The following is a 23844-nucleotide window of genomic DNA, read 5'->3' as shown; positions in this document are numbered from 1 at the left end:
GCGCATGGTGTACTGACCGTGACCCTCTGGGCACCAAGCTTTGGGCTCTATATATTTGAGCTCTATCTTGATGATTAAATCCAATGATCCATCTAACAACTGATTCTTGAGTTCAGTGATCACGCCTTCAACAACAAGTGTATACCATAGTATTGCGGTGACAGCTCACGGGAGCAATTTCGACTAATATATACAACGTCGCATACTCATGTTACCATGTCGTGGCTGGACTGATCATGATTCAAAATACCCAGAGAGTCAATCCTCGCTGGTCTCAACATCAAGCCTACTAGGTCTACCCTACGTTCGACCCTACCTTCATTGCACATCGCTTCGGACGCCATGGCATTGAGCTGGCTGCAAAATTCGAACGATTCGCCTCTCATTATGCAAAATTTTTACAACACTTCCTTAAAGTTACTTCGCCTACTGCCGTTTCTTGTGCCCACGCAATCTTACCCAACTTGTCTCGATTTTGCGGTCTCTGGTAGCTTCTTCGCTGTATCCGCGACTATCGGTGCCATTCAAACTAAATCTGATACTTCCTTGGCACAATCGCATGTATAGCCTTACCCAATTGGTGTCCTACTGGTTGAATCTATAGTTCTCCCGTCGCTCCGCGTTCAAATACCACAGGGTGGATACGCGCCATGGGTATCCACTTTGAGGTATTTGCACGGCGGTAAATTTGATAGCTCATTCTCATTCAGGCTCTGAAGGACAGGTATACATCGCTCTGTTGAGTTACCTATGCACTGTCGGACTTCCAACACTGGAAGCGGTGAAGCACCGCATGCCAACCAATTCAGCGAGAAGATGCCAGACTGTTGGCTACCCTTCATCGAAGGTCTTGTGCCCGGCTTATCGGTGCTAGGTGGAGATGCAAATGTGCCTGAAGGCGAAACGGCATTGATTATATGGTCTCGTGCGTTTGATGGAGCATAACATGCTCGATATTCCGCGTGACAGCAACACTGGAATGGCTTGCCTTTCACCTTCTACCAACGTCGTTTGTATGTTTGGTAAAATCTGCTGATGTTTTGCAAGTTTCTAGAAGTGGTAGGATCAAGCGCCCATTACGTCGTTCGGTTGCAGCACTGCGATGCCTTTCACTTTGGGATCACTGCGCTGAAAGCCCCACACCCACACCACCTTGCATCTTAGCATATACATTCTAACAAGTGTGCTTCTCCACCAAGCCGTAATCAAACTCTTCTCGACTAACATAATCTTCTCTAAGCTCCACGTAGCAATTTCTCAGGCGCACCGTTCGCAAATGCCAAAACGTACGCAGCTTGAGCTATACACATATTCAAAGACTAACCTGACCAACTGCAGCTTGATAAACAGCTATCAACATGCCCTGTCGAGACGAGCACCCTACTCGCGAGAATAACAATTGGCGACAAGGTCAGAATCGACTTCGCCTTCGCGAAATAACCCAGCGATGGCCCAGCTATATCCAGAAGGTCCAGAGAGCCAGGTTCCTGCGACTGTGTCTTAAGAACAGGATGCGTGTCAATAAATGGAAAGATAGACAGTGCAGGGCATTGAAAGCGGAGCTCGGTGAGCTCATCAGGAGGTTCACTGCAGACCACTCCTCCGTCACACCTCAAGATTGGGACACTGCCGTCGGAGGGGAGATCTGGAAGGTGGAATGGCTGTACCGCAGAAAAAGCCCACACTACCCAAACACACGAGCAACATGGCCGCCCGAAATTTCCTATCTGAACCTCATCGCCTGGGCCAGCTACGAGACACCAGAGCAGGCACGAACACGAGAGCGAGAGCAAGAGCGGCGGAAGAACGCACAAGCAAATGAGAGGCTGGTAGCGACAGTGCAATGGCGCGACTTTCTCAATAGACTCTACCGCGTTCAAAAACTGCTACACCACTTACAAATTCTGGACGCAGTTTATGCAGATACACGGAGCAACATTCCTGCCGCCCATGTTGCTCGCACCTCCATGATGCGACAAGTGAGTCAGGTAGACACCTTCTACCGACAGCTGATGACAATGCCGTCCCCTCATCCCGTATACTGGGATAAAGATGACATATGGCGGTGGAACGAAGTGCAGAAGCAGCAAGAGCTTGCCAGACGGTATCTGGTGCTCCGTACACTCTGTGCACGAAGCCGCATTGATCCCTTCTCGGTCAGAATGTCAGAGTGGGTGGATGCGACTGAGGGCACGACCGCTGGGCGGATGTTTCCTGGGGCTAGGGTCCGGATTGCGTTTTCCAAGCACATGAAAGAGATCTTGGAGCGGAACCCGAATATCTCACTGGCGGAGATGGTGGAGTCGTGGGATGTGGTCGTGGCAGAGAAGGGAGAAGAATGGGTGTATTGGTAGGACTGGCGGAGTAATTTGTATTTCGATGTAGACTACCTGGCCTCTGACATTGGAGTAGACATGTAATTGTAATTTTTAACGGGCTGGTAGACTTAGGAGCAACAGTGTGAGCGATGGGAGTTGCGACCTCCTCTCTGTATATCAACATGTATCTGCCCTACTCCTAACATCCATTCTAGAACCGTACTAACCATGATAGACAATGAACACCCAATACCCATATCACCGAGGGCTACAGCTTCAATCGCAGTCGAAACCGCATCACCACCCAAGTTAAGCAAAACCTTTCCATCGCCTCCAATACCCACCTTCCCATCACGCATCCTTCTCCGCAACCGTCACAACCAGCCCCTACCAGTATCTACCACATATCTGCGTTCCCCAACAGACATCCCGCTATCCATCACACGATCCCGCTCCACAAACCAGGCAAAACAAATGGCAACATGGCACCAATACCACCCCTTCCGACCGAACCACAAACACATCCTTAGCACCCGCCGCTCAAGACTCCATCCCGCACTACACGCGGCCACCGCTCTATATACCAATCCGGAGTCAAGCAAGCCAGCGCCTCCTTAACACGAAGACACTGAACAGCGTCGACAAGGAACAATTCCTGTCTATTATATACTCTATGAAGAGAAAGACTCACGAGACAGCCACGAGATACACTCGCTTGTGCGTTCCAAAATCTGATTTCAACCAAGAAGATGAAATGCGAGTAGAGCTAGATGGTATAGTATACAAACGTGCAAGATATACGGGTGATTGTGATGCTATGTTTCGGGTCCGGGTCAGTGGTGTGTTAGGTATGACAATGCCAGTATTGAGAATTTCCATGTTCGTATGTTTAAGTTGTATATACCATACCCGAACAAATCCAATTAATCCAACCAAGCAGCTACAACCAGCGTCGCCAGAGCCCCGCGAGTTTGTCTTGGTAACTATGATGGGAATGTGAGTGTGCCTTGTATGCCATCTTTTCACTTCTGTCCCAAAATAGGAATCTTCTCTCCTCTAAGGGATTATCAGACTTACAGCCTAGAAAACTCCACACTATGCATTACCAAACTCCACAGCGACTCGACGATAGACAGCGCAATAGCCCACCCAACCTACCATACGGTATACCCCAAGCGCACAATCCCCGCCCTTTGAGTTCCAGCATACCGAGGAAACACTGTATGCCCCAGCATCGCGTTGGAGCGACAATGCACACGCATATTCCAGCCAAGGGGTTTCCACACCCGCCCCGCCCCCGCGGACCACAGTGAAGCAAGCCGTGGCGGTGGTGAGTCGGGCGGGGAAGGGAAACGTCGAGAACGATGTTTATTGTGGTAACAGCGTGGGTAGTGTGAGTGCTTGGTGTGGAAGGGTTCAAATGCGATGGGAGGGGCTGGTGGATGTAGTGTTGGGGTGTTGGGTGTTAGGTCTTAAGTGCTAGATGTGTGAAACAAGGGTGCATTGTTAAAACACAGCCGTGCCGTATATAATAGGGCGTGCTCTGTGAAAACGGTTCGATTTGGCTCAAGTATTACAAATATATATACTCATACCAGACAGCAACTCCCGTTCAATCCACAAAGACGGTGTATCCACACCTCTTCTAGGAATTCGTGACTCACTAGTTCCCCAGGCATCTACGGTACCATGAAAGCGTTTGAGCATGCATGAACTGGCTGTGTTGTGGTGTATGTATGGATGTATACAGTCGCTGTCCTATCCAACACCAACACCGAAGCTATTATAAGTACCCACACCATCTCCATGCTTCAACGAACTGGTGGAAATTCGCCATGGCTGTGCATAATCCGTCTTGATACTGATACCGTGCCAACCAACACAACGCAAGGGAAACTTCATCACCAAGCAGACGGCCTGGCGAGAAAGTCAAGAACGGCCCATCAGCATGCCAAAGTATTAGTACGTATGCCGACGCATGTCCGTATCCCTATACATATCCATTCATACGCACAGCCAAAAACACATCCCCAAAACCCCATCACCACAAGGCAACCCCTCATCCCCATCCCCTCCCAAACCCCCAACCACCACCGCATCTAGAACTACAATCGCCCCCTCCCCTCCCTCCCAGGCCCCACCCACCAACCGCTTACACCAGTAAATCCACACAGTACAAACCACCTACATCACCTACACCACTCTACCCGCCCATTCCCATCCCCCCACCCAGCAGATCAATTACCGCGTTGCCACAATTCCGCCACGCCTCACTCCGATTGATCACCACTCGCTTACTCACATACAGCCCGGCGCCCCTAGTCCTCGGCGCTTTTACGTCGGCGATACCCAGACTGGGGGTGAGAAATGGCAGAGAAGGGGTGAGGGGGCTCGGTTCGGGGGAGGATGGGTGGGCGGTGATATGGAGGGGTGGTATGGGGATGGGAAGGTTGGGGGGTGAGTATAGGGGGGATGTTGTCTATGGTGTAGTATGGCTATATGGCTCTATGCCTACGGTACTTTGTACGCTATGCTACGATATTTCCACACGATTACAAGTAACGGCGACGCCAAGGACGGGGTTTCCTTTTGCACTGTGCACTGCGCACCGTTGGATGCCGTCGGCTTTGATGGTGGGGAATCACGGCAGCTGAAACGATAACGCTAAGGAAGCGGTGGTATTGGGGCTGCTAATTGGCCTTGTGGGAAATGGGGGGGACATGGATGGGCTGGCGGGATAGAGCAACGGTGCCTGTATCCTTGATGGTATGGATGTATGTATGGTGTGGTCGTGTAGGTAGGTAGCGTTCTCCGTTGTCCGTTGAGGCGAGTGAAGCGGGCGGTCAACTCGCGAGAGCCGCCCATATTCCCAATCTAAGTAGCTTTGTTGCGGCAGTTTGCCTTAGTGTTGCGCTATGCTGTGGACTCTCTTGCCGTGTACACTCTTCTCTATTCATAACCACCGCCGCCGTTATTCTGCACACAACGGTCACTAGGCCGAAAGTGTCACGGTGCGATCCCAAGCCTACTAATTCGGGATACCCGTCCGTTCAGATACAGTCATCTCCTTCAACACCAGAAAGAGGCGAATCCGCAGAAAGGATTGGATGGCTGACTAGGGGTCGAAAACCTGATTTGCGATTCTGCAATGCAAAGAGAGAGAGAAAGAGAGAGAGGGCTGGATATAGATTGTGGGTACCACATCTTACGAACTTGTGTGATGGGGGCCCATTGGGCGTTGAAGATGGGTGTGGATAACGTCGGCTTTTTGGGAGGGGAGGTGGGGAAAACGCGGATTCGCTTTCAAAAACGCACCACGGCCATTTCAGGTATCGAGATCGCTAAACAAAAAGCAAGGTAGATACTCCTCTTCCTTCCCAGCATCATCCTGATTCCTCAAAGCAATATCGTTGGCTGGAAGCAGAAAGCAAGTTGCGCAAAGGGGCCAAGTGTATGTCCGCGAGCCTGCAATGATGGACTGATTGGAGCAGCGGGCTTGTACGATTCAAGATTTGACTGATGAAAATGGTTAACAAATGCGGGACCGTCGGACCTGTTGTCAGCGTCAGGCAGGATGCGGGACCGTCGGACCTGTTGTCAGTGTCAGGCAGGATGCGGGTAGGTAGGTAGCTGGCAGATGCATCAGCTAGCCACGCGCAGTTGTCAGTTTGCCACGCGCAAAATCCTGCATCGATTTGACGCATCGAAGCACTCTGTATCGTATGCGCGCCGTTGGCTAGCTTACCTTCGTACTGGGAACCACAAACCACTGTGCGTCCAGAGTTGGGGGCCGGCCCATCCAGATTCAGAGGTCAGCCTCGCGAATTACTGTAATGGGGGTTTGTACGAGGACATACATGTGGCTTGTGTACCTCGGTTTCCACAAGTCGACCACTGGATCGCCTGCATCCTTTCTCGCTTTGCTATGTTGACTTGCCGTACACCGCCCGCTTTCTTTACCAGGGCAGACGAGACGGACAGATCAACCAACGGCTTACTACTCTGACAAAGGACTCACAGGGCGCCTTGCGTGGTAGAATTGTGACAAACAGAAACACTGCCAGAGCGACCGCTGGCTAGGTATCTGTGTGTTCACCGGAAACAACAGACAGATGACGCCTCAGGGCGGTACCGCGGCAGTAGTGCATCCGAGCACTCCATCCCACTACGTGGGCGACGAGAAAAGATGCCAAATGGTAAGCTGGAAGGCTGCTGTGAGACCGGCGCTGCCTCTGCACCACTGCCCCAACCCAACCCGACCCAACATAAGATTCCTCTCCTGCAAAATGGATAATGCAAGGCGCAACCCGGATAGCCCGTCATAGCACGCGTAGTTATTGCGCAAGGGATTCACCTGAAATGACCATGTTCATATCCCCACCACCTAACGTGAGGCTCCAAGGCCTGCCCTTCTCCCTCCCTATGTCGATGGCCATGTGCAGCGCGGCACTCGCGATGGAAATCGAAAAGCCAGGCCTGCACCGGTGTCCTGCAGCCAGACGCGAGCTCCGATGTAAGTGCCTACCGCGCAACGTCCAAGGCTCGCACGAACAGAGTGCGGGTCGGAGTGAGGATTTTCTTCGGGCCTATATATAGACTTGGTTTAGCGTTGAGCAACGGTTTTCCCTCGTGGTTCCTTGGGCTCTTCTCGCTTGCTCTTCTCGCTTGCTGTTTCATGGTACCCAGCTACTTTTGTGACTGAGAAAAAAGCCGACAGTGGACGCAGCTCGCCTCGGCCCGCCTATGCAAAACCGATTGGGGATAAAGGTGCGAACCGACAACAGCCGTTGTTGCGTGCGTGTGCTGGCTAGGAAACGCCAAGCTATGTGTCCCTTCACACCCGGCTTTTGCACGGTAATATGTTCTCCTGGGTGAGATTGAGGAAGATGGACAACAAGCCGCAGGCTTCACGATAGGAACGCGGGTGGGGGAGGGAGGAAATACCCTTGGCCGCTTACATACAGAGCATACACCCCCAGATTCTCGCAATCTGAAGCAAGCAGCCGACTATCCGCCCAACTTCGCGTGGTCGAAAGTTCGTGTGCGTGGTGTAACACTTCGAGAGGGATGGAAGGTCGGACAAGCCGTAGCTGACGTTGACCCGAGTGCGAGGACTCGGGTTCGCTTTGCCTGTGTTCACTGGCTAGCGGGAAGCCGGAAACACAAGGGGCGCCGCTCTTGCGTCTCTGTTGGCGGCACGAGAGAGAGGGAGTGTGTGTGTTGGCCAACAGGCGAACAGACCCTGTCAAGCTGATGGGTAGGGCTTGGAAAGACGCGCCTGGCTGGAATAGGATGAGAATAGGCTCAAAGTGCAATGGGCGCGCTGCACAGAAGAAAAGACGAGGTGGGGACAGGTCGAAGAAACCTCAGGGATGTTGTGCATTCAGCTGTGGAGCGAGAAATGAGGGCGTTTGTTTTGTATCAACAGGCAGGCAGAGGCAGGTATAATCGTTCCGTGCGTCTGCATTGGTTTCCAAAGTTGCGTGCATCGGTGTGGGCGCAAAACAGGAACGGTCGTTCTTCGGTCTGTACGGACGCGAGATTGTATGTATGTACATAGACCACCTTGTACACCCGCTTTCTGCGTTACTCCAAGCCTTTGACATGGCCTTGTGTGTAACCTCCTGCACTCTAATTACCTTCGTTGTATTGTTCCGCCATTCAGCGGCCTCAGGGCTGATTTGTGCACTGCCTTTGTATCCATGGCTGCAGTGACAAGGGGTGCATCCCGTAGCTTTGGGTTTCTTCGTAATTGCGGCGCAGTCACTCCAGGAAGTCCAACGGTCGCGGACCGGACTCCGTGAGAGGTGTTGCATGAGCGTGGGATGTCCAGGGTAGCTGTCGGCCGCTGACATGCTTTAATGGTCATATAGATATAACCTTTTGTGCTGTGGTGGTACCTCTTGAGCAGTCAGCCTTGGCCAGGGATGGTGATGGACTAGTCAACTTTCGACCTCCATTTTTTGGCCGAGTGTGCTTGTAAAATAGCATTTGGACTCCCTACATGATAAGATGTCTTTTTGTAATGCTATCCAGTCTCGTAGTTTGGCGGTATTTATGGTACTGATGGCTCAGCAAACTCGGCTTTCCCCAGTAATCACCTGGTGGGATCTGACAGATCATAATGATCACACGTCTATTGCTTCGTTCCACATACCTACATGACATAAACCGGGAAAGACTTGTGTGCAGCACACTGTCCTAGAAACATGCGTGAGACCCAGACCGATAAATCCGGTAATCATATCCCACAGCTCGAAGGATTCAGCTTGCTCCTGCCCACATCATGTGGAGGTTGAAGCGCAGACCCGACAGTCCAGTCATATTGGTTTGGGGAGCAAATTTGCACTGGGCCAATGTAGGCTGCAGGCTGTGATGTGTTTGTGGTCAAAGATCTACCATGTGCAGGTCAGTCAGACGCTTTTGTTTATGTGGTGCAGGGGGGATAGCGCAGCAATGTAAGAGAACAGTGCGGTCGTAGACCTTGGAGAGACGAGAAGCTGCAAGGTTGCAGCTGTAGAGTAAGGGCAATGCATCTCATGGATTTATCCAGAACCTCATTTGAGAAGGATCGAAAGGTATTGGTGATATACTCCATTTCAATGTGTCGCTCGGTCAACCACGAAAGGTGTCTGAATAGATTAAGTTCCGATCATGACGCCGAACAGGATGATTCCGTAGCCTTACAAACAATTACCCATTCACCAGATGACCACCTTCAATAGACCATACACTCTTCTGTAAACATCAGCAGATGTCTCAAGGTGGCGACATGCAGGAATGGCACATACCAGCCCTCCAAAATCCATCTCGACTCTTCATCCCAAAGAACGCAATGTCAGCCAACTCGTCCCATGAATAAACACGGACCACGTACATTATTCACCTGCCTCCATCAGGAAAATTCCCCACTTTTCTCAAAGCCAATATGTATTCCAATTAGACAATGAAGTCGCCGTCCAGAACAGAGTAGTATCCTATTCGTATTCCCTCCTGATGATTGAAGACATCTCCGAGTGGAACAACGGCAAGTCAAGCTAGCAAAGCTCGGTTCGGCATATCTTGCAGCAAACTCATTCCGAGCAACTGGATGTGGTGTACGCTAAAGACCAATCTGCCAGGACACAGCCATTTATCAAACTATTGCGTGTGGGCAGGTGCTGATGAGGGCCAGAAAAGGAGTTATGCTGGAAGAAGGATGAAAGGTCCTGGCACTCCTTTGCACGGTTACTCGACGCTCTCTAGTTGTACTAAGAGTATGTAGCTGGGACGCCTGGGCTCCGATGGAGGAACTTTATTGCACCGTTACTCGGCTCACTCACGTGAATATATGTTCAATCGGTGTCTTGGCATGGAATGATAGATTAGCAAAAAAAGATGATCAGTCAGTACGTGTTCGAGCGAGAGTTTAATTGTGCGTTGAAGTAACACTACTGCACGTTTGAATACTACGATACCATACGCTTTGATAGTGTCACGCTTGTCTTGTGCAAAACCCCAAAAGGGCAGTGTGGCAGACTCCACGCTCAGAATCCATTCTCGTAGATCTTGGACGCAAGACGAGTCTATCGATTGACGAGGCTCACATTCGCAGTGTCGTCAGAAGTGAGTTCCTTGACGGGTTACGACAACGCTGCCCCATTGGGGACCCCAATTTGACCAATTTGTCACAAACTTTGCTTGGGGATCTAGGCTGGGGAATATACGGCAGGTTTATGCTTTCTCAAGTGTTATTGAAAACAAAAGAAAACACACACAGCACGGTTTCGCTTCGCCTGGTCGAACGGCGGGTCTGGCCCGGCTCTTCAACGGGCGTATCCGCGTTAGCACATGCTTCCCGCGAACATGCCCTGGACAAGAGACAGAGTTAAGCAATGACGCTACGGGTCGCTTCTAGCTCTTGATTTGTCGCTATGCTGGACTTGCCGTCATGATTACCATTTTTTTGGAGAGGACTTCGGCGAGGTCAGTCGTGCTTTGCGCTGTGCTTGTTTTCGTGGTGCTCGGCATGTTGATCGTGATCAGCGCCACTGCAACGACTCGGCATTCTTGCACATCCGCCTCTCCACAGGTACGGCGGCACACAAAAGGGGATCCGAGCACGGTTTGTATATTGGATGGTTGAAGTGTGTAGGTGGATGCTTAGTGTGGCAATATTATTCCATTCAGCCACGCAGGATTTGCACTGGTAATTTGGTAGGTGTTGGCTCTAGTGCGTGATCCTGTCTAACTCCACCCTGGGTGTGGGGGGTCATCTCGAGAGATCATGAGGCAGTAGGTAATGTGTGGACATACAATAGTGACGTCGCGAGGGATGTGACGACTCTTGCGGAAGAAAGGGGGTTGAAGTGGGGCATGTCGATCCGATTCGGCAGGCGACTCAGATCTGAAAGCTAAACGGCTTTCCCTTGCCCTTGCAAGCGTGCATGTGGCCTTCAACCAGTGTAGAACGATGCACACAGAGTGGGTGTTAGCGTGTGCGTCATGAATTGAACGACGAGTCAGCCATTACTGTCTGTAGGGAGTGCTCTGAGGTGCAAAATGACCCACTGCAGGGGCACGTCCGGGATCTTTGTGAACATGGCCTGGCTTGGGGGCGAGCTGTCGCGAGACTCTGCTCCTGACTTTCGGGGAGCACATCTAGAGTATCGCTGGGTGCTCTAGGTAGGTGGACACGTGGGATGCGGGTTGGACTGGATCCTTGGCGCGATCGAGAGATCGAGATGATTGCCTGACCGCCAGTTGCCAGTTGTCCCGCTGTCAAAAGCCGTGAGTGAGCGAAGGAATTGTCTCGTTCGTTGTACAATACAGTACATATATAAACATGGGCTCCACACACAACCTGGAAAGTAATACATGAGAGTACCACACCGACAGCCAATGCGAGACCGAGGATGCATGAACAAGGGAGGAAAAGCAACAAGGTGTGCGTGCGTGGATGGGCTAGTTTCAGACAAATGGGTGCAGCGGCTGAGTTTCCATTGGCTCGGGGCCGATCACTCGTTAATCTGATCTTTGGGATCTGTGCTGGGGTTCCCTGTATGTATAGACCCGCGCAAGAGGCTAGAGCGGCAATGCGAGCATTATGTACATAGATTGCGTACTTGCTTTTCTTGCTGCTTGACATACCTGGATTCTTTTGCTTGTGTATTGTGTATAGATGCCAGCAGTTGCTGCAGACTGTTGGCTTACCACCACAGATAGGTACCGATACGTCGCGTGGCAACAGCGAAAAAGAACCCGGGTACCTTGGAGGTTTTGTTCGTGCCAAGGCGGGCCAGATAGCAGCCTTGGAGCGCTTTTGCTCGTGAGTCGTGAGTACGTTGCGACATCTCGTCTGCAAATCGTCATGACGCGCCGGTAGTATCATCAGTGCTGCGCGACCAATATTGTTCCACAACTTAGCGATCTCGCAACGAGATCCGACTCCCATCCGTTGGCCTTTCCGTGACCTGCTCCTCGGGTGCATGATGGCGAGTCCGCACCCTATCTAAGGCCCACCGTGGCGTTCGGAGGAGAGGCGATGGAAAGCTTGCAGGGTACAACATCCTGTCCATTTCCCTCAACGTGTTTGTCGGGAGGTAGTTTTCCCCAGTCCCTCCCAGGCAAAACTTTGCTGTTAAGAAAGACCAATATCCATGACAGGCCGTGTTGTCACCTTGCCTTGATGTCATTGACTGATCGGCCTCGAAGGAGCACATGGCAGGGTTTCGACAGTAAGGATCTCGTATCAGAACACGGTGCAGAATCGAAATAGGGCTCCACTCCCCGCCCGAAGATATTCGGTCGGGTACAGGCCGCGCAGCATTGTACAGAACCGAAGAAAAGCGTGGTGGACACAGAGGCGTGGCCAACCCATGCTAAGCAACACGGAGGCACTTTTGTTCAGACATTGCAGTGGTCACGACAGGAGCCACGTCTCGAACTGCTGGAACGGCCGTTGGTCCCAGGAGACGGGTTCTGGCAACGAAAGAGCTTGGTGAACGCTTCTGCTGGAGCCTGTGGAGCACCGGCTTACCTACCAGCTACCAATGCCAGTTTTGAGACGAATTAATTTGTTCTCTATTTTGTCCTATAGACTGTTGTAAGCGGTGGGATAGAGACAGGCTGGGTGGCTGCAGCCGCCCAACCTCTCGCTCAAGGCGGTCGGTTTAGCTTAGGATCGTGATGGCCATGGGGGGCGGACAGAATGCAAGGCATACCATTCACCATGTTCGCAATCGCTTTCCACCCCGGCTTATAGTGGCCAGGAGCTGGACTAGGATGCTGGTTTCGCTGGGGATGGTGGATACGAAACGGAGGGGACGGGGGGCCTCGGCCCACAAGCATGTAATCTACCCATTCCATGCACCAACAGAACATATACACAGATAGATCGCATCGCTATGTCCAAATAGACAGACGCAAATAGGATGGACCAGGGCAGCCGTTGAGCTAGACAAGCCACAGTGTACAGGCAAGGCCATGAATGAAAAAGATCGAGAGAATGGACCCAGGTAAGTGAACGGCGAGGTCGCTGGATTTGTGCGAGGATGCAGCAGACGCGGCTGAAGAAGCATGGCGAGAGACAGTCATCCGGAAAATGAGCGAGCCGTGGGGCTAGCCTCTCGCTTAGGGGGCGACGCTTGGCCCAGAGCGGGCGAGGGTGTGAAACCCCAGATCAGGCTCACCTGGCCACATGAACATCTAGTAATTGAAGTGAGGCACTTGGCCAAGGCCCAAGACTGCGCCGCAACTTGCAAGCCTCAGCACGGAGAAATGTAGGTCCCTACGTAGGCCTGTACATAGAGCTAGGTAGCTAGAGTCCTGTGCGTGGAAAAAGGGCGTGCGATGGGATTGGAAACGAGGCTGGCCCGACTCTGGCACTCTGCTTGCGGCAGCAGCACCAGCAACAACAACAACAAGGGTCACCGTCGTAAATGGCAGCCATAGACAGGTGGACGTGCCTCAGGTAGAGTACCATGGTACCGGTCAGTACATGGCATAGTAATACTAATACATACGGTGTACCTATGGAGCATAGCTCCATACTGTTCGGTAGAAGCACAACCAGCAGCACACCGCACAGCCCATCATCATCCCCAGGGTCAGCATCAGGATTCAGGGTCAGGGCCACAAGGCAGAGCGGATTCAGTACTCCATACCTAGCCGCACGCTCCCAGCATCCCAAGACTGAGCTGAGGCCATGGATGACGGCGTAGCAACATGTTTGTGTGTGTATGTGTAGAGGTACATAGGTACAGTAGTAGGTAGGGTAGGGTAGGGTAGGGTAGGGTAGGGTAGTGGTAGCTAAGGTTTGATACCTGGATGGACCGTGGCCAGGAGCCATTCCTGAGGCCTGTTCACTCCCTTGCCCACCACTCAGTGTAGGGGCAGGCCAGAACAGGGCCAGAACAGGGCCAGACAGTGTGCTGCATGCAATCAATTGGCCGCAAGCAGGATCGCCATTGGAGGAGCCGCCAGTGGCGAAACAATCGAGATGGGGAACAGCACACACGATCGAGAGCAAGGCGACCAGGCAACCAAACAAAGATCGCCAGCAACGGATCTCGGCCGTGCAATACTTGGACAAGTATGATAAGGTTGCAGGTATTGCACCTAAGCCTTGTACATGCATGGGGGAGAGTCTGCTGGAGAGTGACGATGTGAGTGGAGTCGCGCTTTGGGACAACGCTCTGGCGTTTGGCGAGCCCGTCAGCCGTCGTTTCCTTGTTTGGAGTAAACAGTCCGAGCCTTCCGGAACGGGCAGCGGCCTCTGGTGCGCCCTCGGCCTAAACCCCATTCATTCCAAATGCACCCGTCGCCGCTCAATTCACTGCCTGGGCCCCCCAGCACCACCGCGCCCTCGCTTGCTTTCCACCCAACACATCATCAACGGCATCGTGTTCATCATCAGTATGGTGTGATTTGCATTCTCATTCTTGTTCTCATCATTACGGCCATGGCCGACAGCCAACGCCCTGGCCTTGCTTCTGCCTGCTAACCCTACCCCTTCCCCACCCCCTCCACGCCCCCTCCTCCACTCAACTCCCCTGGCGACTCATTCACTGAGGAGCTGGGGGACAGGGGGTGCACGCCTCACCACCAAGAGGGTTCGCCAGGCACTGCAGCAATCAGAAACACCACGAGTTCGACAGGAGCTCGGTGCTGCGCTAACATCGGGAGAACGACAGGCCTGAAAAGGAGTGTGAGAGTGCCAAGCCCACCTCGCCGACCTCGTGTTCTCCACCCCAAGGGCCGTGACGATCGCACTATTCGTGCCCGGTCCGTCCTCAAGCCTCAGCACCCGTTTGATCGACGAGCAAGTGCTGACCGCAACGTGCATCGTGCGGCGCTCATCCGAAGAGCTGCCTCAGTCTCTCTCTCTCTCTCGGAACACTGCTTCACCAGAAAACACTATCTCTGCCATTCTCTGCCATGCCATCTGCTGCCCATTGTGTGTGTCCTACCGCTAGCTGCAAGACGTCAGGCGTCTATCCGTCGACGCTGTAAGGAAAGAAGGCCATGGGCCATGACCGCCGTCTACAGACGTGTAATTTGGCGGCACATTCCCGGCCATCAATTCAATGGTATACTACCTGCCTACTACCTACCAGGGTGATGGGATGCAGCACTGTCACTACGAAAGCGGTCTTCCAATGACATAGAGTGGCTCTGTGGCAGAAAGCAAAAGGTCCCTTGGGTGGAGGCCACAGCTTCTGGCTGCTGCTGAAGGCTGGCTGAGGCTACTGAACTTTGAATTGAGCCCATGTTTGGTTTTACCGTACGCAGGAGGGAGGGGGCGGATGGAGAAGGACACTTCAAAGCCTCGCGCCGAGTGGGGGTATCATTGACACTCTCCATGCTGTCGTCAAAATATCGACCTGCTGAGCGCCGCCATGAATCGTCAGCGAAACGGCCAGGGCCCCCAGCCTTTCATCGTTGAGGCGCGACCAGGCTGCGCGAGCTGTGGGTCGCGAGCGGGGACGAGCGCTGCTCTGGTCGGGCAGGGAGCGTTGCAGGGTAACTAGTAATTTACTACGGTGCGTCCGGGATGGTAATGCGAAGCTGGCGCGCTTTTGTTTTTTTTGCCGGTCCTGGATGGCGCCGGGCGAGTGCCATACTCCATGCCACGATGTGATACAGGGTACTTGTCGAATCCGACGATCTGGTCCCTATCCAGGTTCATCGCTGTTTGTCTGCGTCGTCGACAGCCCACTGCTGCTCAGGGCCCAGCTAGTCACATTGAGCGCCCCATGACGCCCCAGCTGTCCCGACCACCATCTCACCAGTGCCTTAGCCGCATCCTCTCAAAAGCAGAATCCTCGTACACATCCTGCCCATCCCGAACAAGCCAATAACTCCTCGACCAGCTTGGCGCCTGTGTGCCCTGACTATCCTCCCCGCGCTTCTGTGATATATACCAGTGCTCGCCTCTGCACGTTACCGTTGGTTCCTGATCCAACACCTTGACTACATGCTCTGACATCGATACTACCCAACTAAAACCAAGTCCCTTGCTAATCGTACTCTTCACGGATACTACGAGGTACGTTGTTTTCTGTCCCCGCTCCGTACTCTACTTCGCATCTCACTGGAGATCACATCCTCTTGATCAACCCCTCGTGTATATCAGCCATACATTTATGCCTTGGTTCATCACCATCAATAATTACACTTGCATACTAACGCCTGCCATAGTCAAGGACACCCTACGAACAGTCTCCTAGTCTCATTTGGGTTTCTACGACAATTCAATCCCATCACCATCAACCCTCTGGACAGTCCTTACTGTGCCGTTCTGTTCAGGCTCTCTCTCAACCTGTTCCGACGGGTACCTTGCCCCTCCCCCAAAAAATCATTATGGTTGCCCACCGACGTGGTCCATGGTCACAGCATGAGGATCAGTGGCTAGTGAACTTGGTCGCCCGCAACGGTCCTCACAACTGGGTTCGCATTTCACAAGAGATCGGCTCACGGTCACCGAAGCAATGTCGAGAACGATACCACCAAAACCTCAAGCCATCACTGAACCACGACCCGATCACCGCTGACGAGGGTGAGCTTATCGAGAAGATGGTTGCAGAGATGGGCAAAAGGTGGGCAGAGATTGCCAGGCGATTGAAGGGACGCAGCGACAACGCAGTAAAGAACTGGTGGAACGGCGGCCAAAACCGCCGCAAGCGTAATCCCGATCGTCCTGAACACCGAGCCCGCGAAAACATGCATCAAGAGCAATGTGGCTATCACTACTCTGCACCCCAGAGCCTTACACACCATGAGGAACACCACTCTCTGTCATATCACGATTCCCGTCGACCATCGCTCAATCACACAATGAAGCTACCTCAGCCGCAGCGATTTGAGCCCTATTCAGGACCACGGCCGCAACCACTGGATGTCTCTGCGTACGGAAATCATAGTAGCGCCCGAGCAAGAGGCTTCGAGACCCCCATGCCTTCCCCCTCAGGCTACTCCATTGTCTCTGCAGATGGTGCCCCATCATTGATCACCGACACCGAATCCGAAACCAGGTCACCTCATGGTGCGGCGTCACCTCTGGACATTACGCTTGCCCCACTCGTAGGAAGCAGGGAAGAGCGTAAGAGTTCAAATCCCCGCTACTTGCCTTCAAATGGTTTCGCGCCTGAGGACGATGCTCACTACGACATCTACAGGCGGCGTGGTTCACTACAGCTTCCTCCCATGCAGCGCAGTGAAACGACAGCATCTCATGTCATGTCGTCATTCAGGGAGCAACCTTACGAACGCCCAGAGCGACCACAGCTACTCACTATGCCCGCTCCTCAACTCACCCATCATCACTCTCTTCCTCAATCATCACCGATCAGTATACCTCAATGGTCGCTTCCTCCCTTCCATTCACTCACGGAGCCATTGATACCCCCGCCCAAATCTGCCAGTGTGGCGACGAGCCCATCGGCACGACAACTACCCACTCCGTATGCGCTTCCAGCGTTACCATCCCCAGTCAAGAGCGCTCCCGTATCACCAAGAGATCGGATGAGCCTCCGCAATATAATGTAGATGTCAATCATGTTCAAGCTCATTCAGTATATCCCTTCTTGTCTATATACCATGTGTCTCGCACATATACTTCTATTAATGGTCGATGACCAATGATCAAACTTTCTATTATCTCAATTCTATCCAAGATGTCAATTTCTGTCATCTATGAACCAAAAAGGGAGGAATGGATTTCACATGGTCGTTACAGGATACCCCATGCAGGCCTCAGGGGATTGGGTGGATATTTGGGTTCGCTGGGACCTCCCATTTTGTTTTCAAGCCGAATTCTTTAGGGTTCATGTGAGCCAGTTGAGGAACCGAAGGACATCGGCTTTCTGTCGCGATAGTCTATATGAGCGCATAATACCCAATAGTGCACAGCACTTGCTTATTGCAGTCATTATTCAGCAATCAAGAATCAAGAATTTGCACTTGTCAAGCAGCCCATGTTCACTATTTTCATTCCGAGCAACCAACTTGCCTCGGGATGCCACCTGCTAACCAGTGCCATCTTTCCATATGCGAGCATAGGCACTCACATTGCAAAACTCAGTGCTCAACACCCGTTCGATCTGTCGATTAGATCGATCAGACTACATAATCATTCTCGCTCAGATATTCGTACCGCCAGTGGAATCTTACTTGGTATTGGCTCATCTCTTCTCACGTTGCGCCAAAATCAACCGTTGTAGAATCAATGATTGGCCGCCCCTTTTCCGGTTTCTGTCCCCAAAGAGAAGGTGGAGCAGCGCCAGCTGGCATATCTGCAGCATCGATTATCTATGTCACCGAGCCTCTTGCAGCACTATTGTCCAGTGACCGGTGCAAGGCCGCGTCAGGCACTGTACCGCACTGGCTCCATTTCAGTGAGCAACGATCAGCGACGACATGTCTGGTACACACTGCGGCAGAGGCAAGGGGTATCAACCAGATTGCACTTATTAGCATCACCAGCCCAAACAAACGACGATGTACAAATGAGGAAGAGCCCAAACCTCGCCATCTGCCGCCTCAACCACGGTTCCTCTCAGCGCCATGAGTCCACGTTCCCTCGATCCACATTGTGGAACTAACAACGGCTCCAGCGGACGAAGCGTCAGAGATCTCTATTTGGGTTGCGGTCGGTGCGGCACGTCCAGCCAGGACGAGACACCATCACCATCAAGCGCCAAGTATACTATCAAAAGTCAACGTTGGCTTTCCAATCCTACATTGGCGCTCACAGTCGCCGACTGTAAGCACATATCTATTGGACACTACAAGCACTCGATCATGCAGTTGCACGTTACCTTAACCTCATCGAGATTATAGGCTTTGCGGGACTCGCGTGTAGCGCGCAACACTGTCAACAAACGAACATGCAGAAACGGAATTGTACTGGTTACCTTACCTATAAAGGTGGATGAAGGGTACTGCATGCGGTATAGTATCTACTTCAGCGACGCAATGGAGAAGTAGGTGTGCAGATTCAGTGGAGGAGGCTGAACTAGGAGTAAGGTGTTGGTAGCTTGTAAATTTGGCGCCGGCGTCGACGCCGTCGTCGAGGGGTTAGCGAGGCTCCCCGGAGGCTAGAATTAACGCGCCGTTCCCTCCAGTCGACCGAAAACCCCAAATATTCCAAATCATTTTACTTTTTTTCCTTTTGGACGAACAGCCTACCATAATTGCTATAGAGTGTAGAGCTAGGGCGTGTGGCTGTGGATACTTTTGGAGCTAAGGCGAAAATGAACAGCCACAAACTCGTACCCTTGGGACTCTGGGGCAGTTTTTAACGTTTAAAACGATATCGCTACGAAACCATTTCCATATGGGGATGATCGTCGCCATATGTCCATCGCAATCATATGGCTAGCTTAGATCTTCCATGTCTCCCTCTCCACTCGCCCTCCGCTAACGGTGAATGGATGCAGCGGGATATGAGATCATCTACCGCCTTTTCATGCACCTCATACAATCCGCACGATAGTTTACACACATATGTCAACGGACAATGTCGTGGATCACCATGGCTCAAGAGGCGTGTGCATCCACTCCAACTCATGAGACAAGAGTGCACAGTCCCAAAATAACAAACGTTGGAACAGCCTTTACTGGTAACTTCCCACCTCGCCGTCCTTCCCACCAAGGTAATGCCTGCCACACTATTACCCGTGCTGACCAGATGTATCAGTAATAAGGGGGATCATCCAAGCCAAATGCCCAGCTTCCCCTTCCGCAGTGTTTGGACCACAGCGACGGGGAAGGCGTACCAAGCAACACATCAGTGCTGGCCGCACGTACTTCCGCACGTGTGTCTGTGTGTCTTGCAAACGATGCGTTTTATGCTGAGGCCGCCGGCTGTACTTTGCTGCGTGGCCATGTACACAGGTAGTGTTTGTGGAATAAAAGTCAGTGCTACTTCAAGTAGCATCGGTCCGAGCTAGGCCTGCAAAGGGTCGCCAGTGTCGCTGTAGCGAAACGCTGAAGCGGACTGGATTAGCTGCAGTGCTAACGTATCGGACCCGTCAGCATGTAGTGTGTTGTAGGTCACGATGGGAGACAAGAGCGGGTTCTTCTTCGTATCCCATTCCAGGCATACAACCGTTGGCCTTTCGGACAACTTGCAGAGATTTCGCCTGGACCGGCGTTTCGAATCTCTGCCGTTGTCGATTGGCCGTACGGGTTGGGGCTTCGCCTATATCCCTGAAAGCGGGACGTTTAAAGTCATATGCTGGTGCTCACTCGTGTGTTTCGTACATATGGTTGCCTGCCTACCTACCATGATGGAGCCGGTTCGGTGAGCGATGCCACGCAAAGCAGGCTGCCTCCATGTTGCCGGTGTCTCAACTAAGATGCGAACCCGATGTCCGTAGAGTAGCTACGCACGGGTCCAGTCATCTCAAGCCGTAGAAAGGCAGGTTTCGCATACACCCAACTGCCTTGAACAAGTGCCAGTACTCGGTGAGCCCGCTGGCTTCGGAGACAAGTCTCCGTCTGCTGGCCGGGTGACCTCGTAACCGGAGTCCCAATTTGTGCTGAGACATGGGTCAGATGGCTTTGCTGGGCTATGGGAAAGCAGGAAGGATTGAGGGTTTTGCTACTGCTGTTGCTCTCTGCCATTTCGCTATACTTAGCATCGCATTTCAGCCTACCGCTTCTTCACGGCTGGAACCAGGTTCGACATACTGGACGCCTCTCTCTTTCCTGCATGCTCAGCCTACCATGTTCAGCTCCCGAATCACGGTGGTCTCGATTTGGTATCGATTAACGACTAAAATTCGGCATACTATGTTCAGCTCGCCAGTCATTACATCCTTACTCTAGCATTGCATAACGCCTAGAACTCAGGCTCGGTGAAGCCGCATTCAAGAAAGCCATGAGAGTCGCCTTAAGCGGTCCGCATGCGTCCGTCTTTGTTCCAGATTCGCGGCAGTTGCAAGATCTTCAATCCACTAAAGAAAAACCCCAGACGATATGCCTACTCTCCCCACGTTTCCCCCCCATCTCACCACTTGTCCACGCAGAACACCGCAAGCATCTCTCTACGCCGCAAGCGCGCAGCTGCATGCCTCGCTCCAAAATAAAATCCTAGGAGTTAGACACGACGTTGTACAATGTTGGTATTGTACGGGTCCGGGATGCGCCTCGCTTATAGACTCCAGCAGTCCGGTCGATGGCTACACGGAAGTCGGTATCTGCACACCCTGCACTATAGTGATCACAATTAAGTACGGATGACAGTCTGTCCCGTAACGTGATCCACCACCGAGCGCCCACCCCCACCAAGCGCCCACCAACACCAAAATCACCAAATTTTCAACACTAAATTTCTTAACAACTATAGCACCTATTAATAACACGCTTATAGTAATTAAATCCTTAACTCTTAGAGAAGATTTTATATACTTAGAAATAGTAGAAAAGTATAGTTACTTGTAGTTAACCTTATCTAGACACTACTAGAAAATTTAGTAGGCGTGTACTACTACTCTACTAAATAGTTAAATACTTAATACTATATAAGAAAGTAAGCTTATAAAGTATATTAAAAAGCTTTATAGGTAAGGATTACCCCCTATATAGACTATTATTTAAAATTTTATAACTAAAATAATAGGGAATCTAGTAGGTAAAAATTAGGTATAGCGCTTTATTAACTACTATAATATTAATTTTATCTCCTATTAGGCTACTAGGCTTAATTATAACTACTTTAAAGCTAATTCTACCTTTAAGTATAGCTTATACTTTAAGCTTTTATACTAAAAAATAGAATAATATAATATTAAGAGTTAGTATATCTATAATATAAATAAGAAGGGTTTTCTTATTAGAGTACTATTAAAAACTAAATATATATTTAATAAGAGCGCCTATAAGCAAAGAAAGATTAGAGCTATACTCTAGGATAGTAATAGGGAGTAGATTACTACTATAGCTTGTATATACGCTAATAGTACTACTCTTACCCCTACTCTTATTTATTAGTCCTAATCTAGAGCTCTATAAGATACCTAGTTATAAGATTTTAACTTATTATAATACTAAGCTTTCTTTATAGGATTACTAAGTAGGTAGATAAGCTATACCTTAGGGGTATCCTAGCTTAAGGAGGTGTTTAATTGCAAGATAAAAGCTAAAGCTTATACTTTATACTAGCTCCTTATCCTTAATAGCTATAGATCTTATATAATAATAGAGTTTATTAAGTACTATAATAAATATAAGATCCTACTTATAATATATCCCCCTTATAGCACTTACACCCTTTAGCTACTTAATATTATAGTATTTGCTCCCTTTGTAGCTTTATATAAAGTGTGGAAATTTAGATCACTAAGGTTAGGAATAATTTGGGAGATAGATTATTAGATTATATCTACTACGATCGTACTTATATATATAGAGCTTTAGCTACCCTTATTAGAAGGTGAATAATTAGTAAACCTTCCTTACTAGAGCTCCTGCTTTTTATTAGGCACTTAGTAGTAAGCTAGCAGTTAATTAGATAGTAGGTTATATAGGGGTATTAATTAGGGTTAATTAGATTAAGATACTCTATAATCTAGTTAATATCCCTCCTATAACACACCCCCTAGGTATAGGTAGATCTTTTATTATTATAGTTACGCTTATAGTTAGTAGGTAGTATAGCTAATTAGAGCGTTATATATCTAAAGGGTTAAATTAGCTTACCTTTTAGATACTAACTAGCGCGCCTTCCTTATTTAGCCTATACTTACGCGCGTAGATATTATCTAGACTAAGCTCTATAACTCTATCTACCTAACTATAATCTTTTACTATAGCTTAAATTATAAGATTATATAACCTTAAAGATCTAAACTATACTTATATCCTTACTAACCTATATCTTAGTTAAAGTTAAAAACTACTACTTACGCTTACTCTACCTATACTACCCTTATTACCTTCTATATAGCTAAAGCTATAGTTACTAAAGCTACTACTACTAAAGAAAAGCGTACTACTACTAAGCGTAAGGCTATTATAGAGCGTGTAGTAGCTAAATATATAGCTACTACTACTATAGTTAAGATTATAAAGCTAAGGAAGGTTACTCCTGCTCTAGCTCCTACTACTCTAGCTCTAACTCTAGCTCCTGCTCCTCCCTAGACCCTACCTTATATCCCTGCTCCTGCTCCCTCTCTAGCTCCTAAGGAGACCCTAAGATCCTCCTATTATAGTAAGCCTAGTATTTATTATACTAAAACTTATCTAAATTATTTACGCTCTACGCTCTTTAATAAGTCTAATAGTAAGTGCTATAACTCTTCTAGTAGGGGGACTTAGTACTAGTAGTGCTCCTTTAGGTATAGCTATATTCTAATATATATAATCTATATAAGAATTTTTCCTTTATAATACTTTAGTAAGATCTTATACTAATAAACTAATAGCCCTAAGCTTGCCTAATATTCTACGCTATCCTTCCTAGTAAGGAAGTAGGTAGGTAAGAGCTAAGACCTTCTTAAGGATAAGAAGTAGAGGGTCTTAGTGCTCCTTAAGGAGAGTAAGGCTAAGTAGTAGGAGCTAGTAAAAGCTGCTACTACTACTACTAAGCTTGCGTGTAAGGCTACTACTATAGCTAAGGGTGCCTAGAGCTCCTTATTAGAAGATAAGAACTCTAGCTCCTCTAAGGTTCCTCCTATAGATCCTAGGTTAGAGTAACCTAGGTAGCTCCCTATAGACTCTAAGGCACGCTTTACACGCGTAATAGAGCTCCTTAAAGAAGCTACCTAGTTAATAATAGAGAGGTAGGCTATAGTTAGTTATTTTTATATTATATATTAATAGATCTTATATACTACCTTACTTTAATTAACACTATATAATATATACTCTACTATTATATAACTTTAGGTACTCCCTAAACCTTATAAATTATTATATAGTTAGGTTTTTAGTAAGCCTATTAGCTAGTATGTTACTAGTAGGTAGGTAGGTAATATAGAAAGATCCCTTTTTATACTCTTATCTAAGCTATATATTTTAAATATCTATATAGCATAGCTTA

General features: G+C 49.8%; 5 protein-coding genes across 5 annotated transcripts; 3 read left to right on the top strand and 2 right to left on the bottom strand.

Annotated features, from left to right (window-relative positions):
- Positions 1-1358: 1358 nt before the first annotated feature.
- On the top strand, positions 1359-2354 carry IAQ61_000739 (uncharacterized protein; the record flags this gene model as incomplete). The annotated part of the gene is made up of 1 exon (XM_003842564.2): positions 1359-2354. One exon carries the CDS (start codon positions 1359-1361, stop codon positions 2352-2354), a length of 996 nt encoding a protein of 331 aa, XP_003842612.2.
- Positions 2355-7225: 4871 nt separating this feature from the next.
- On the bottom strand, positions 7226-8173 carry IAQ61_000738 (uncharacterized protein; the record flags this gene model as incomplete). The annotated part of the gene is made up of 2 exons (XM_066094800.1): positions 7226-7596; positions 7831-8173. 2 exons carry the CDS (start codon positions 8171-8173, stop codon positions 7226-7228), a joined length of 714 nt encoding a protein of 237 aa, XP_065955108.1.
- A 4831-nt stretch (positions 8174-13004) lies between these two features.
- Positions 13005-14100, bottom strand: IAQ61_000737 (uncharacterized protein; the record flags this gene model as incomplete). The annotated part of the gene is made up of 2 exons (XM_066094799.1): positions 13005-13264; positions 13329-14100. The coding sequence occupies 2 exons, from the start codon at positions 14098-14100 to the stop codon at positions 13005-13007; spliced, it is 1032 nt and encodes a 343-aa protein (XP_065955107.1).
- Positions 14101-15196: 1096 nt separating this feature from the next.
- On the top strand, positions 15197-17345 carry IAQ61_000736 (uncharacterized protein; the record flags this gene model as incomplete). Its single annotated transcript, XM_066094798.1, has 4 exons — positions 15197-15327; positions 15590-15680; positions 15811-15846; positions 15999-17345. 4 exons carry the CDS (start codon positions 15197-15199, stop codon positions 17343-17345), a joined length of 1605 nt encoding a protein of 534 aa, XP_065955106.1.
- A 428-nt stretch (positions 17346-17773) lies between these two features.
- IAQ61_000735 (uncharacterized protein) lies at positions 17774-18366 on the top strand (the record flags this gene model as incomplete). Its single annotated transcript, XM_003842571.1, has 2 exons — positions 17774-17972; positions 18020-18366. 2 exons carry the CDS (start codon positions 17774-17776, stop codon positions 18364-18366), a joined length of 546 nt encoding a protein of 181 aa, XP_003842619.1.
- Between the last annotated feature and the right edge of the window lie 5478 nt (positions 18367-23844).

Source organism: Plenodomus lingam (assembly GCF_022343315.1).
Source record: "Plenodomus lingam strain CAN1 chromosome Unknown contig_11, whole genome shotgun sequence".
Taxonomy (NCBI): domain Eukaryota; kingdom Fungi; phylum Ascomycota; class Dothideomycetes; order Pleosporales; family Leptosphaeriaceae; genus Plenodomus; species Plenodomus lingam.
The sequence above is the reverse complement of the archived record's forward strand: the minus strand, read 5'-3'. Positions and strand labels throughout refer to the sequence as shown.